Here is a 15,685-nt window from a genome sequence, read left to right as displayed (position 1 = left end):
AAGGGTACATTATAGCCAATATGTCTGTTGCACCATTATCATCAAGTTCAATCTCCTGCTTAACTAAAAATGAATTATAAATCCAGGAGATAATTTAATACATATGTAAATTAAACTAGACTGCATATCTTGGTCATATTTAAGAACCTTACTCTTATCAACAAACCTGTTAAAGCTACTTAACACAAGAAAATCCTAACCAGTGATCAACAAACTAAATAGTAATGTGTTTTTGATGTGAAGAAAAGGTGTTTTGTAATGTTTAAAACAATAAAACTGTAGAGTAACTGTATTTAAATAAAGCCAAACTGTAAGTTAAAGATAAGATAGTAAGCTTGAAAATGGCCACAGGTGGGTGAATTTCAGTCTGGATAAATGTGTGTACTTAAAAAATACACAAAATAAATATTGTATGACAAATAAGAATGAGGCCATAATGACCTGTGAAAAGGTTTTTGTGACCAATATGTTGGATTTGTCAATACTTTAATGTCATGCAGTTACTGACATGACCTGATGTGTTTCATAACCTCATTTCACCCATAGAAACGACACTGTGAAGTTCCAAAAGTGCTCATGAAATCCACCTTCTGAGAGAAAAATAAAACCCAGGAGGTGGGGTTTTTAAGGTGCGACTGCTGGTCCTATATAAATGTGGACGCTCACACCAGAGCTTCACTTAGGGACTGGTCAAGCTGCTTTGGAAACATGGCCAAGTGCTGCAGTGCCTCTGTGCTGACAGTAGTGCTGCTGGGATGCTTAGTTGGAATACAGATAGAAGCCCAACGCGTGCACCAGTCAAACATTCAAGGGTCCCTGCAAACACCGGGACAACCCAACAAGCAAGTTAATGTTCATGAGCCGGTGGTGAAGAAGACTCCTCAAACACAGCAGTCTTCTTCAGTACAAAAGCAAGGATGGAACCAGAACCCACAGACTGTTGTCAACACGTGTGATTTGAGAGACAATGTAAGAGTGGTCTGTGGACATCCGCACATCTCTGCCCAGGAATGTGAAGCCCTTAACTGCTGCTTTGATGGACACCGATGCTACTATGGGAAAGCAGGTAGGTTATTGGAAGGCCATTGTTGTCATTAAATTTACATTGTCTGATGGCTTTACATGGTTGGTCAATTCCTGCACTCTGAACAGAATGAAGTACACATCTTAAACCCGAATGTCTCATCACTGCCTTGTTTTCTCCACCAGTGACTCTCCATTGCACCAAGAGTGGCGAGTTCATCATAGTAGTTGCCAAGGACGTTACTGTACCCCTCCTTGATCTGGAGACAATCTCACTGCTGGGACAAGGTCAAGGATGTTCCCACATAGACTCTAACTCAAACTTTGCCATCTATCAGTTTCCTGTTACCTCCTGTGGCACTGTTGTTATGGTAAGACCTTTTTTTTTAATCTATTCTTTAACAAATCAGAACAACCTTAACCTCTTGACAACCTGGAAAGTTTTGACTTTTTTTTTTTTTACATTAAATAATTGTCTGGATGGGAAACAACATAATGCAACAGTTTTTCAGGTACAGTTTTTTTGCAGTGGACACAATGTTTCTTTTTTTTTTTTTTTTTTACTTTGTTTTAAGTAAAGCTTTGAAACTCTTGTCCCCTACAAAGAACAAAAATGCACTGCTGGGTCTCAAGAGTTTAAATGGCATCTATGTACATTTTAACCAATATTTTTGTCACATTTATCAGGAAGACAGTGGTAGTGGTAGTTTAATCTATGAGAACAAGATGATTTCTTCATATGAAGTGGGAATTAGCCGACTTGGTGCTATTACCAGAGACAGCCAGTTTGAGTAGGTGATCATTTTTTGTTACACAATATTTTACATTATGAATTTTGTCGCTTAGTCTTCTTACATGTACATGGTGTCTTTTCAGATTGGTCGTCCAGTGTAGGTACCACCCGTTCCTCACCAGTACTTCTGTTCAAGCTCTGATCTTTGACGAAGTACGTGAAAGTATACATTGGCACGTTAATGGTACAGGATCGGTTTCTGTGGAGCTGATGTTGGCTAATGGAGAGTGCACTGCAAAAGGCTGCAATGACTGTAAGGGGATCAGCATGGTTGTGACTATAGTTTATTTATTTGTTTTGCATCTATTTATAGCTAATATCTTTTCTCTTACAGTTGAGGAGGCCTACACCTCTTTCTATACTGAATACCCTGTGACAAAAGCATTGAGAGAGCCTGTGTTTGTGGCTGTTCGGCTATTGGGGATGCATCCTACTGTACACCTGACACTGGGTCGATGCTGGGCTACATATGGTTCCAGCCCTCACAGTCTGCCACAGTGGGACATCCTGATAAATGGGTAAATCTGACCAAAAATCTGCTCTGGTAATATGTTTAAAATGTGATATTATAGAATTAGATCAGTGTATTGTTTCTTTCTTTGAGATTATGCTTTGTATAGATTATTCCAGGAGATGAAACTAATACAAAATCTTGGAACAAACTCAATAACTTTAAGACATAAGAATTAATCAATGATGACTGTAGACTATTTAGTAATTGCAGACCTATTTGCCCTTTCCCTTCAGAGCAAATTCAACTGGTTTAAGGTTTTCTGGGTTAATAATTTTATTTTATTTTATTTTTTTAATCTGCCATCCCACAAAAACAATCCTTACACAGTCTCCTTTTATACATTTATAACCTGTCAGGTGTGGGTCACATGAGGAAAACACCTCCTAATAAATAGACTGTGGCTGTGCCTTAAAAATCCAAATCTTTGCTCTTTTTGTTCATATTAGGATAAATAGCCAAAAGGACGAGTTGTTATGAGTTTAGAGAATAGAAAAACAGTGTTGACAGTGTTAAACGCACAGTCAATCTGTTACTCATAAATAAAATTTATTAGTAAATTAGAGTAAATATGGATCATTATATCACAAAGATGTTACAAAAATATCAAGTATCACTTCTTGACGGTCAGTATTTGTCTGTGTATTTGTTGTTGGAACCATGAGTTGAATCTGCTGCTATTTATGTTATTTATTTGTTTAACCTTTATTTAACCAGTAAGTATTTAGATAATCATGTTACTTATGAATTCAGTGCCCTGACCTAATTTTCTCTACACCCAGGTGTCCATATCAGGATGATAGATACTTATCCAAACTGATTCGAATTGATTCCAACTCTGGTCTGAATTTTCCAAATCACCACAAGCGTTTCATGTTCCAAATGTTCAGCTTCGTAAACCCACAAACACTCAGTCACATGAGTGAACAGGTAATGAATATATTAACAAGAAGCTGCCATACAAAGTATATTTTGTATTACTCTACTAATGCTTGTTTTTTTTTTTTTCCTGTAGATGTACCTTCACTGTAGCACATATTTGTGTTTTCCGGCACAAGGCTACTCCTGTGAGCCATCCTGCCCCGGAAATAGTTATCGAAACAGTAAGGGATACATTTATTGTCAGTTTATTGTATGAATTTGTTATATTTTTTCTCATATCTAACGTTGTTTGTATGTCTCTGCAGGGAGAAATGTTGATGCTGTGGCCCAGGAAAACACTATTAGCAGGGTGGCTACTGTTGGACCTCTGATCTTCCGCAATGATGAACAATAAAACCAGTTGAAAGTCCAGTTCAACACCCTGGGATGAAATAGTTGAAGATATGGTACTTTAAAATACAATATTATCAGTTGTAGATATTCTATGAAGTAATTGTACATGTGTAATTAAAAGTGGCTCCTCCAATAATGGAACATCTCCTTATCCCTTTTCTTAGTCTAATTTTTATTCAAGAAATTTGGCATGATGTTGTTAAAAAGTTCATGATTAAAAAGTAGTCTGACTCACTAGTTTATGAAGTTTAGTTGACAGTGTATCAGGAAAGTGTTGGTACAACTGATTTTATGTAAAGCTGCTTTTAAGCGTTGTAAAAGAGGCCATAGAGTACAACTCTAATGTAGTTCAAGTTCAAGATTTAATAATATTCAACATTTTCAGTGACACTGACATTTTCTGACACCACATGGTTGCAAATGTAGTTTGTCTTTAACCACGACCCTTTCCCACAATTACAGTCTCTTACCATTTTTTTTAAACAATACCTCTTTAACAAAAAAGAAGAGAATATTATAATATATATTGTGAAATTTGACATCATTATTATACTTTTCTGGGGTAGAGAACATCCCACGTGGCCCATGACTTCATTGCAGTGAAAATGGGACTGGATATAACATCCTTCCTGTCTCTGTCCACTTTGTATTATCTTCTATAAAGGCAAAAAGTATCTTGAATAATGCAGTGTGTTAATAGCAGTTGAATTAAATAAATAAATATTGATCCTGTTAATTTCAAATCGTTGAGATGTAAATGTTGTTTCCCTCATTTATTCCCTTTGTTGAAAAACTTACTTTTGTGCTACATTGTTGAAAAGTTCCAGCTGATCAAACACAACTCTGAGCAGGTTGTTTCCACTGTTTCCAAATGTTATGTATTGATAACATATCATGCAACTGTGTGGATGCTCATATTGTTATTTCTGCAACTTTACTACATTCTCTCTTTATAATTTCCACCCATAAACTGCAGATTCTATTGTTGCTTTACAAATTTGCTGCTCCACTACTTGGCTCTTACAAAATCTTCTATTATAATACACACTTACGGAATTTTACCACCACACCATACGTCACAATATAGTAATCATTCTGTGAATTCAGATTTATTCTTCATTTCTACATTTATTCTTCTCCATGTGGTTTTGTATTACCTTCATGTAGATTTCCTGCCTATATCTTTGTAGATTAATGCAAAACACTACAGTCATGAATAAGGAATGCCATGTGCAGCAACTGTAATATCTGTAAAAGAGCATAATAAAAGGTGATGGAAGAAAGTTTTTGGACACCCTGTGCATTTGTCATATATTACATTAAGAATCACTCTTAAGTCATTGAACTCTGCCAACTATTGTTCCATTCTCCAAACCCACATGCTCCTTTTTGCACGTACTCTGTTCTATTGAGGTCAGAACTAGACGTTTCAGCAAGATAATTAAAATGCATCCAGGGCATGACATGTTGAAACTGCCAAGAATTTAGTTCTGTTATTTTTTCTTGTAAGCAATGAACAAAAAAATCATTTGCATTTGTTTGTGTCTGTCTGATGGAGCCACACCTTCCGAAACACAAAAGATTTTTGTGCAAATATTTCATGATAATATTTGAACTTGAGTACAATTTTTAGGGCGTCTGAACACTTTTTTTCTGCTATTGTGTATATATTGTCATGTTGTGTCAGCCTTCTGCTACTTCCAGCTACACCCAAGGCAAACAGTATCATCCCTAAACCTCTAACAACATCACACAGCTTACTTTATCTGATAAAATGTACACACAGCTTGAGTAATAATCATCAGGCCCAGTGTGACGCGGTGATGAAATATGTTTTTAACCTCTTCTTTGGTGTACTGCATTGTACTGCATGTTATGGAGATTACACTTAACAGTTATTTGTGCCGATTCCAATTATACTCCTGTTGATGAAGCAACAAAAGGTCCATCACGTAACTCTCTTGTCCTGGTTGAATTATAAACCATGTTCATACCAAAGGTGTTTCAAAGTGTCATTGACTTTCTAGTGTAGAATTTGGTCATTTCTGTTTTTTTCTGCAAAACCTATTGAATGTACCTTGCTATTATCAGATCCTTTCTTGGCTTTTATAAACTACTTGGATGAATGTCAAACAAAACTATTAGTATTTGCCAATGTAATGAAATCTATTTGATATTTTAACCCACAAAGACAAAAAAATTTCACTGTCAACCAAAACCATCTACTGATGTTAAAGCTGTTGATCCACTAATTCTATCAATATATGTAAATAATTGGTGTAAAATGGATTTTCTCAGTTTTTCATGGTCATCAGATATGACTCATTCGGACGTTCAGTGGCTCTGTTGTTACCGTGGAAACACCGTCATCTTCTACAACATTTCTTGACCAGTAAAACCCACGGAGTTTGATGAATAATGGTGGATGGAGGCACTAGGTTTATGTTCAGTTAATGATAGATTTGCTGAAAAAGCCACTTTTTCTACAGTTTTCTCTGTTTCTGATACAATAACCTTCAACTTTACTTGCACTTTTATGAACATCTACATGATTAGTAAATCAAATGTAGGAAAATACCTGATTTTCACTGAAAAAACACAAAATACAGAAGATAATATGACAATAAATGGTGATCAATCTATTAAGGAAGGTTAAATACAGAGAAAAATTCATTTGGGAGCAGCTACAAAAGTGACACTAGGTCCTTATGGGTTATACAGGAAAAGACAGATCTCTATGAATCTGTAACTTATAGATACTGTTTCTGAGACATAAACTACTCTTCTAGATAACAGTCAGTACAAAAATATTTTGCCGTAAAAGCCTCCATTTAAAAATCTTTCTGTATGTCTCCAGAGATTCTTCATCCTTCACTAATTCTTGATTTGGAAACTGAGGATTATTCACCAACGGCTGCTAGAATCACATAAAACCTGTAGATGTCTCTTTGTAGACATGTACAGGTGTAGACGGTTACACTTTATAGAAAAACACATCTGACGTGCAGTATGTTTTAAAGGGATCAGTGCAATAACAGAAAGTATGCTTGTGTGTGAGTGATGGGTTTCTGCTTTTTTTTTTTTTTACTATTAATTTTAGCTGCTTTTATTTGAATTTTTATTGTAAGTTTTATTTGTGTTTTAATTGTGTTTTATTTTTAAAACTTTGTATGGTGACCTTGAGTGTCCTGAAAGGCGCCTATAAATAAAATGCATTATTATTATTATTATTATCATCATCATCATCATTATTATTATTATTATTATTATTATTATTATTATATTTTTAAGAAGGGGGACCGGAGGATGTGCTCCAACTACAGGGGGATCACACTCCTCAGCCTCCCGGGGAAAGTCTATTCCAGGGTACTGGAGAGGAGGATCCGACCAATAGTCAAACCTCGGATCCAGGAGGAACAATGTGGTTTTCGTCTTGGTCGTGAAACACCGGACCAGCTCTATACCCTCCATTGGGTGCTCGAGGGTTCATGGGAGTTCGCCCAACCAGTCCACATGTGTTTTGTGGATTTGGAGAAGGCGTTTGACCGTGTCCCTCGTGATATCTTGTGGGGGGCGCTTAGGGAGTATGGGGTCCGGGGCCCTCTGTTAAGGGCAGTCCGGTCCTTATATGACCGAAGCAGGAGCCTGGTTCGCATTGCCAGCAGTAAGTCAGACCTGTTCCAGGTGCATGTTGGACTCCGGCAGGGCTGCCCTTTGTCACCGGTTCTGTTCATAATTTTTATGGACAGAATTTCTAGGCGCAGCCAGGGGCTGGAGGGGGTCCAGTTTGGGGACCACAGGATTTCATCTCTGCTTTTTGCGGATGATGTTGTCCTGTTGGCCTCATCAAACTTGGACCTTCAGCGTGCCCTGGGGCGGTTTGCAGCCGAGTGTGAAGCGAGCGGGATGAGGATCAGCACCTCCAAATCCGAGGCCATGGTTCTCAACCGGAAAAAGGTGGTCTGCCCTCTCCGGGTTGGTGGGGAGCCCTTGCCCCAAGTGGAGGAGTTCAAGTATCACGGGGTCTTGTTCACGAGTGAGGGAAGGATGGAGAGTGAGATTGACAGGGGAACCGGTGCAGTGTCTGCAGTGATGCAGTCCTTGTATCGGTCTGTCATGGCGAAGAAGGAGCTGAGCCGAGAGGCGAAGCTCTCGATTTACCGGTCAATCTACGTTCCTACCCTCACCTATGGTCATGAGCTTTGGGTCATGACCGAAAGGACAAGATCCTGGATACAAGCGATTGAAATGAGTTTCCACTGTAGGGTGGCTGGGCGCACCCTTAGAGATAGGGTGAGGAGCTCAGTCACCAGGGAGGAGCTTGGAGTAGAGCCGCTGCTCCTCCACATCGAGATGGGCCAGCTGAGGTGGCTCGGGCATCTGTTTCGGATGTCTCCCTGGGGAGGTGTTCCAGGCATGTCCCGCCGGGAGGAGACCTCAGGGAAGACCCAGGACACGCTGGAAAGACTATGTCTCTCGGCTGGCCTGGGAACGCCTAGGGGTCCCCCCGGAAGAGCTGGAGGAGGTGTCTGGGGAGAGGGAAGTCTGGGCATCCCTGCTTAGACTGTTACCCCCTCGACCCGGCCCCGGATAAAGCGGAGGATAATAGATGGATATTATATATGATACAGATTGAATGGCACTGTACTTCTTACTATTCTATTCTATTCTATTCTATTCTGTTGTTCTATTAACAACAAAGATCCCAGGTTCCAAGCGTTCTGTCATCTATGCAAATAACTGTGGTGAAAATGATCCACAATTGCCAGGTCTATTTCTAAGCTCTGTGTATTGATCTGCTGTGCTGTTGTGTTTACATGTTGCCGTCAATGATGTAAGTGAATACGTTCATGACTAAAAGAGGACAGTTTGTGCTGAAGTGCATATCGAGATCAACTGTTTCACGTTCGACGAACAGATCAATGTCATCGTGTAGAGGAAAAATAAACATTTGGTGATAAATTCAAGGAGTAGTACACAAAAACCTTCGAAAAAGGTTTGCGTGACCCGAATGTCAGATGAGTCAATAAATATTTACATAAGTCACATTTAAGTCACATTTTTTTCCTGGCTGTGACCTTGTCTAGCGTGTGTGATGAAATAATCCACGTAAGGAAGAAAAAACACTTTACACACTCTTGAGGCTTTTAGGCTGTTGAGAAGATACAAATGGGTTGTTATTAAAACATCAGGTCTGCTCTGTGGAATATACTGATGTGGGAATAAGTAATGAAAACAGAATAAAAATGGACCAGTTTAGACCAACACCTTTTAAATGGATTTCATGCGCTCTAATACTCCAATAATCTAATACATACATTTTTGGAAATTATTAATAAACCACTGGTGATTTTCAGTATAAATTTAACAGTCCTTAGTGGGATGGGATGGGATTTTTATTATGAGTTATTGTGTTTTTTTATTATGTTTTATTGTGTTTATTTTACTGTACAGCACTTTGGAAACCTTTGTGTTTATTTAAATTTGTACTTTATAAATAAAAGTGGATTGGATTAAATTGGATTTAGTTTTTGTGATGGTTCTTTCCCAGTTTTTATCTAAGCTTTGTTCATTACTGTTTGGTTAATCACCAGTGCTGTACTTATCTGCTCTGTGCTCTGTTTGCTTAGACTGTCAAAGCACATTGTAAACTGCTGTTTTTAAAAGTGCTATATAAGCTAATTAAAGTTTATTTTTATCATTATTATTATTATTATTATTAATAATAACTGCATTTTTCTCAAACATTTAAATACAGCTCATTTCTTTACTGAATTTGTAGAGCAAACATTTAATGTGTTTGCCTCACATTTGCAAGTAAAAAAACAAACAGATGTAAATTTTTTCACCCCTGTACAATTATGGGAAGTAATATTTAATTAACCTTTAAATACTGTATTTGACATTTAACTCAACCAAAAAGACTTTTTCAAAATTGATGCTCAAGATACAAAAAGACAAGATATTTTTCTTAAATGTCTATTTTTGTGCAGGTTCACTGAAGCAGGTTCAGGTCAAATCTGACAAAACAGACTTCAGGATTAATTTTCATTACAATAAATTTAAGTCATCATGACTCTTATGTACATCATAGGTAAAATAGGACACAATGTTACATGTTAGTAGATGTTTTTTCCCGTAAATGTGTTAAACATGAAAATGACACAGTCCCTGCTCTTAGAAACATAAATGAAGATTTAATCAGTGATTTATTAGTAAGAGTATTTGTACATGTTTAATAGACCTGTGGTTCAATAGTTGGAATAGACATGTGTTTTGTTGGAAATTAACCATAATATAGGAACAGCATGTACAAAATAATTCTACAATAAAGCACCAAAAACCTTTTTATAAGTGTATTTCTGTACATAATGTGTGGCAGCTGCGCCATTTGGCCTGATCTAAGTGAACATACTAGTGACATAAAAACACATATTATCTTTTAGTGTCAAGATGTCAATCCACTGTTAAATTACTTTGCTCTGTAAATAATGAAGAGATTTATGGAGAATCTATTGTAATATTTCAAATAAATACAGTAATATTTCAAATAAATACACTAATGAACACCGTGGCATTATAATATTAACTCAATCAAACTTCATATTCCATTGTCCCTTAGTTGGAATAAAAGACTACTGAAATCCAGCTTTTCAGTATGCTTTATTTAAACAAGCCCTGAATATCATATTGCCATGTTTCATTCACTTCTCATTGCTCTGCAAACTGTCACACTCTCTACACTAAACAGCTTTGAAACCTCATTTTAAGCACAATACAAGGCTTGAAAAGCATTTATAGTTAAAGGTAGAATAATAAAAAAGGTCTTTCTTTGAGTAAATGCAAATCTGCTGTATTTGAAACTTGAAATTCAAAATATAATGTCAAGAAATCCAGCAATCAGACTCATCCAACAGTAAACAACAGTGACCCTAAGCAGAAACAGAGATGCATTTGGAAAACTACGCTATTTATTTTAGAAAGGGTCACAATATTTGTTTTTTCCAAAGGAGACTCAATAGAAAAATCTCAGCATCTCTATCCAACATGTCACAGTAGCTATCAAAATATAGTTTATAGTAGTGCTGCGTATCAAATGTGATTCACTGAACAAGATGCAACTGGTTTTTACAGTCATATAGTGAACTGATAAACACAACAGCTGTAAGTAGAGTAAATACTGTATTCCATTGCATTCTGTATCAAAACATTATTTTTCTGTGAGCTGAGAACATTTGCCACCAGAGGGCGACACTAATTCAGAGGAAATGTCAGGGAAATGAAATTTAAAATCACCAGCCCACAGCCAAAAACAAAACAAACAAAAAAAAAAACAACAACAGAGAAATTAAACTAAACTGTCATGACTTTTTGGTCACTTACACATCCTGAACAAAAAAGAACATTAAACTAAAGTAATACTGTGCACTTTTACCAACACACCATCATTTTCCCACAGACAGTGAAACATTGAAATACCTAAAATATTCCTTACTGTCAGTTACAGATCATCACAGATTGTCTTGCGAAATTGAAGAACATTTACATTTATATTACAAAGCTGTTCTCTGGTACTAAAGCTAACGAATGCGACAAAGTCAAAAAACCATGGACCTTTTAGCTGAACACTTCCAGACACCGGTGATATAAAATTGCTGTTTTTTGTTTTTTTTTTTCATTTTAACAGAGCAGAAGAGTCTATTTGTTCTTGCATTGTGGGTCCTTGTATGAATGTAGGTTCAAAAACAATCTCAAAGAAAAAAAAAAAAAAAAAAAAAAAAAAAAAAAAAAAAAAAAGAAAGAAACACGCACAAACTAAGGACAAAAAACCAGACCCCTCACCAAACCTTCACTGAACTTTTGAGTCCTCTGTTGCTCTTTTCCTGCTCAGCTCACAGTCTCAGCTGTGTGCATTGGCTTGCGATTCTTCTTCCGATCAGTCAGACTTGTCCTTCTTTTTACTGCCTCCTATGGGGACTTTGTTGACCACCGCAGAGCCGACAGCAGTCACTCCTCCAGCTACAGCACATACTCCTCCTTTCACCAGCCCCACGCCCATCGCAGGCACAGAGGCTACGGTGCTGACGGCCGATTTGGTGAGGTCCAGGCTCTTTCCTCCTAGCCAGGACACGCCGCCCACTGTCGCTCCTAGAGCCCCTTTTGTGGCGCCGTAAAAGCCTCCTGCCACCCTACCAAAGAGGCCCGGCTGTGTCTGTGGGTGGTCCTTGTTGTTGTCTGTAATTTAGAACAAGATTAATACTGTAAAATTCACTGTTACTTAACAACACCAAAAACAAGAAAAAAAAAAAAAAAAGAAAAATGCTGATACTCCAAAGATATTGTTGGTAAATTATTCTGAATATCCTGCATTCTTTCACTGAAAGAGGTACTGTGTATTTTTCTTTAAGTTGTTGTATTTTGTTGATCTTGTTTTTGTATTTCTTTTTACTCCTAGTTTATTTTGTCATGTTTGACTTAACACTCCTAAGGATTTTTTCTGATAACCAAGTAAACAGATTCAAATCGGAAATGTAAAATGGCCCATAACCCATTTGCTTGTTTGTGAAACGTCTTTGAGTGTCCAAAAAAAGCGCTACATAAGTGTGATGTATTATTATTATTATTATTATAACAAAATGACTTTTAATCAAACGGTGCAGCCTTACACATAACACCCAAAAAAAAACAAAAAAAAACAAACCACAAATTAATACCATGTCCATGTTATTATGGATATTTTTCTAAATGGGCATTTTCCACCTCTGCTTAAAAAAAAATCTGTTTTACACAATGCTACAAAAAAAAATGTCAACAAACATGGAGACAGCCATGTTTGTAGACGGTGACGGAGATGGAAGTCCATAAAATGCTTGATCTGACATGGTTTAAAGTTTTGTCAGCTTTGCTTCAGTCACCATTGACACAACAGATGAAGACAACTTATAATGATTACTGGCGTCTTCCTCATTGCTTTTTTTGTATATTTGTTTAATCTCGATTTCCACAGCTAACAGCGATGACGTGTTTGGTTTGTTCAGTCAAAAACCCAAATATACTGTATTGACAAGAGAGAAAAGAATGAAAACGTGTACATTTTCAACAGTAAAAAGCTAAAAATGGCAACTCTTATATATGATAAAAAAAAAAAACATTAAAAAAGTTGGGATGAATGTACAGAAATTTCCCAGTGTTTCCCACGTTTCTTACCTGTAGCAACTGGCTCATCATTGAGGTATGCAGGCATTTCCTCAGGCACCTCCTCTGCCTGACTCATCTCTCTGAAAACAAAATAAGATATTAAAAGACAATTATCTAAAGACACAGTAACAGTTAGTGTACACCACTATCAAGTAACACAGAAGAGCATTCATGATGTTATGGTCAAACATTTAAGTAATGTCAACACTTTTAGCAGGAATAGATGGATCAATGTGTAAAAAGACTGAGGCCACAGCTTGCTTTGGGTGTGCTGCCGATTTTAAAACAAGGCAGACCTGTTCACAGTGACAGAGTTGAGTAACAGGTTAAAGAAACAGTATCCAAACTTTATACTGCAAGATGGAAATGTCAATGGAAGTACTGTCTTTATAGATGTTCCCGTATTATGCACTGAGAGGACAAATGCCAAACAATATCACAAGTTGCTGGTTGATTGATGCATATATTGTGCTTCTTAACTGAAAAAATTGAAATGTGAAATGAAAAATGAAAGCAAGTAATATTCAAAAGACACTCACACCGATATGTTTTAGGGTTAGTTTAATACTCAGTTACACATTTCTTGATTTTACTCAGTTATCTGATTTCTAATACAATGAAAGATAATAAGTTCCCAACATGCTTAATTAATTTTGCAATAGGCTACATATATATATATATATATATATATATATATATATATATATATATATATATATATATATATATATATATACATACATACATACATACATACATACATACATATTTTCAGGATAGGGGCTGAGATGTTATGGGCTGATCAACTGGCTATTGGATTTTTCCGCTGCAAACTATCAGCCTTAACCCATAAAGACCCAAACATTCATCACAGATCAAAACCATCTACTGATCTAAAATGTTAAATATCTGTTGATCCATTAATCTTATTAATCCATGTAAATAATTGTTGTAAAATACAGTTTGTCATCTTTTCATGGTCATCAGATATGACCCATTTGGACGTTCAGAGGCTCCATAATGAATGTGGGAACACCGTCATTTTCTACAACACTGATTCACCAGTAAAACCCATGGAGTTTGATCAATGACAGTGGATGGAGACACTTGGTTTATGTTCACTTAATGGTATATTTTACTAAAAAAAGTCACTTTTTCGGCAGTTTTCTCTGTTTCTGATATAATAACCCTCAACTTTATCTGATCTTTTATGAACATCTACATGATCAGTGAATTTAATATTGGAAAATATCAGATTTATACTGATAAAATACAAAATACAGAGGATAATATTATAAATAAGTAGTATTAATTCACTTAAGAAAGGTTAGCTATAGAGAAAATGTCATTTGGGAACGGACATAAATGTAGTGCTGGGTCTTTATGGGTTAAATATAAATCCTGTATTGTCTAGCCTCTATATCAAAAGTGATGTAAATGGTACGTGTAAAGTGATGCAATAGCCAAACACATATGTTCATCCTCTGAATATATGAAAATATAAGTAAATAACAATAAATTCAGAGGCAACAAATTCTCCACATAAATATATTTTATGTGAGCTGCACATATATGTGAACATATCAAATTGCTATTAGTTATTTCATACAAAGTGATTCTACATGACGTCTGTATATGGTATATTTGCGTGTGGGTTATTAAATAACATAAAATTTGTGTGGAAAGAAAACATTAACATCAAATACAAATATGTTAGCCAGCTTTTCTGTCATTGTTTGGGCTTTATATGATGGGCCTATTATAGCAATAATGAAATCTGTAGAGAATAAAACACGTACTCAAACACCTTCTGCGTTGGATTATATATGAATTCTCGCAGGGCAGCTTTAATAAAAATAAAAAAAAAATAACGGATAACATTTTCATCAATACACATAAGTGAATTGCACATATTTAATCCAGTTGTATAGATGTTTACAGTAGATCCGTAGCCACATAGATGCTAGCAACGTTGGGTGTTTTGCTAACGTTAGCTTGAAAGCTAAGCAAACGTTAGACTTAACAGATAAGAGCCGCTGATGCTTTCAAGTATACGTGTAAAATTTGAAGCCGTTTCTCTTACACAGCCATAAAAATGCGTTTTTGTCGTGTTTATCGTCGCAGACTTGCCTTAGCGAAGTCTCATCGCCATAAGCAGCCGATTTGTCGAGTCTTCATCAAAACAGACACGTCACTCCGCAAATACCACACATCACTAAAAGTTTTTCATCTTTAACGGTCCTAAAAATCGCACGTTTTGCACATTTTTCAGCCTGTGCCCGTCGACCATGACCAGGCGAGTTCAATTCGGCTCTTATTCGAGTTTGTCGGATCAAATAGTGTAACTTTTTCCCCCAAGTAGTGTTGGTTGTGCAGAAGTTTTCATGGCTGACTCTCTCCCAGTCTCAAACAACTGAACCCTGCGAGCTAATATTACACTTACCTTGTTAAACGTTAACAAACGGACCCAATGAAAACCGGATGCGCTATCAGCGGGCCTTTTAATCCTACCGTTCAGGACTATTTTCAGGTTTTAAAGCCTGTACTTATGTAGCTGCTGCTGGTGAAGCTGACTTTTGTTGTCTGCCTATGTGTTTTTTGGAGGACAACCTCAGTCTCCACCCATAAAAACACACAGAGGTACACACTGTCCACAGCTGCTCACAGAACTGCATACAGTCCCACTGCAAAAAGAAGTTCAAACCAGCTCTAACAACTGTTTTTACTGACGATTTTTTAGTTAATTGAGTCAGATACTTTTATTTTCTAGTGTAAATGTGAGTGACAGTGTACTAAAGTAGTAGCGGTGATGTTTTTTAGAGACACATTAGAAAATTATCACAAGACGAAGAAGAATAATTTAGAAACAAAGTGATCAATAAGAT

General features: G+C 36.6%; 2 protein-coding genes across 5 annotated transcripts; one reads left to right on the top strand and one right to left on the bottom strand.

The window, feature by feature from the left end:
* Positions 1–708: 708 nt before the first annotated feature.
* Positions 709–3,988, top strand: LOC115421031 (zona pellucida sperm-binding protein 4-like). Its single transcript, XM_030136685.1, has 8 exons — positions 709–1,066; positions 1,210–1,394; positions 1,711–1,814; positions 1,900–2,069; positions 2,151–2,334; positions 3,110–3,257; positions 3,343–3,430; positions 3,515–3,988. Exons 1-8 carry the CDS (start codon positions 709–711, stop codon positions 3,601–3,603), a joined length of 1,326 nt encoding a protein of 441 aa, XP_029992545.1. The 3' UTR covers positions 3,604–3,988.
* Positions 3,989–10,246: 6,258 nt separating this feature from the next.
* On the bottom strand, positions 10,247–15,485 carry tmem263 (transmembrane protein 263). 4 transcript variants are annotated; one of them, XM_030136165.1, is made up of 3 exons: positions 15,244–15,485; positions 12,810–12,880; positions 10,247–11,834 (listed from the first exon to the last, which is right to left on the bottom strand). In XM_030136165.1, the coding sequence occupies exons 2-3, from the start codon at positions 12,874–12,876 to the stop codon at positions 11,539–11,541; spliced, it is 363 nt and encodes a 120-aa protein (XP_029992025.1). In that variant the 5' UTR covers positions 12,877–12,880; positions 15,244–15,485; the 3' UTR covers positions 10,247–11,538. The 4 variants fall into 4 exon arrangements, with proteins under 4 accessions (XP_029992025.1, XP_029992023.1, XP_029992026.1 ...); XM_030136163.1 differs by having other exon boundaries at positions 10,247–11,837; positions 15,244–15,480; XM_030136166.1 differs by lacking the exon at positions 15,244–15,485 and adding an exon at positions 14,931–15,222.
* Between the last annotated feature and the right edge of the window lie 200 nt (positions 15,486–15,685).

Source organism: Sphaeramia orbicularis, chromosome 6 (genome assembly GCF_902148855.1).
Source record: "Sphaeramia orbicularis chromosome 6, fSphaOr1.1, whole genome shotgun sequence".
NCBI lineage: Eukaryota > Metazoa > Chordata > Actinopteri > Kurtiformes > Apogonidae > Sphaeramia > Sphaeramia orbicularis.
Note: the sequence above shows the minus strand (reverse complement) of the source record. Positions and strands in the feature narration are given on the sequence as shown.

Coding starts and splice junctions, on each gene's coding strand:
- LOC115421031 (XM_030136685.1), top strand. CDS start 709: ATGGCCAAGTGCTGCAGTGCCTCTGTGCTGACAGTAGTGCTGCTGGGA. Junction 1,067..1,209: donor ATGCTACTATGGGAAAGCAG/GTAGGTTATTGG, acceptor TTTCTCCACCAG/TGACTCTCCATTGCACCAAG. Junction 3,431..3,514: donor CGGAAATAGTTATCGAAACA/GTAAGGGATACA, acceptor ATGTCTCTGCAG/GGAGAAATGTTGATGCTGTG.
- tmem263 (XM_030136163.1), bottom strand. CDS start 12,876: ATGAGTCAGGCAGAGGAGGTGCCTGAGGAAATGCCTGCATACCTCAAT. Junction 11,838..12,809: donor TGATGAGCCAGTTGCTACAG/GTAAGAAACGTG, acceptor TCTAAATTACAG/ACAACAACAAGGACCACCCA.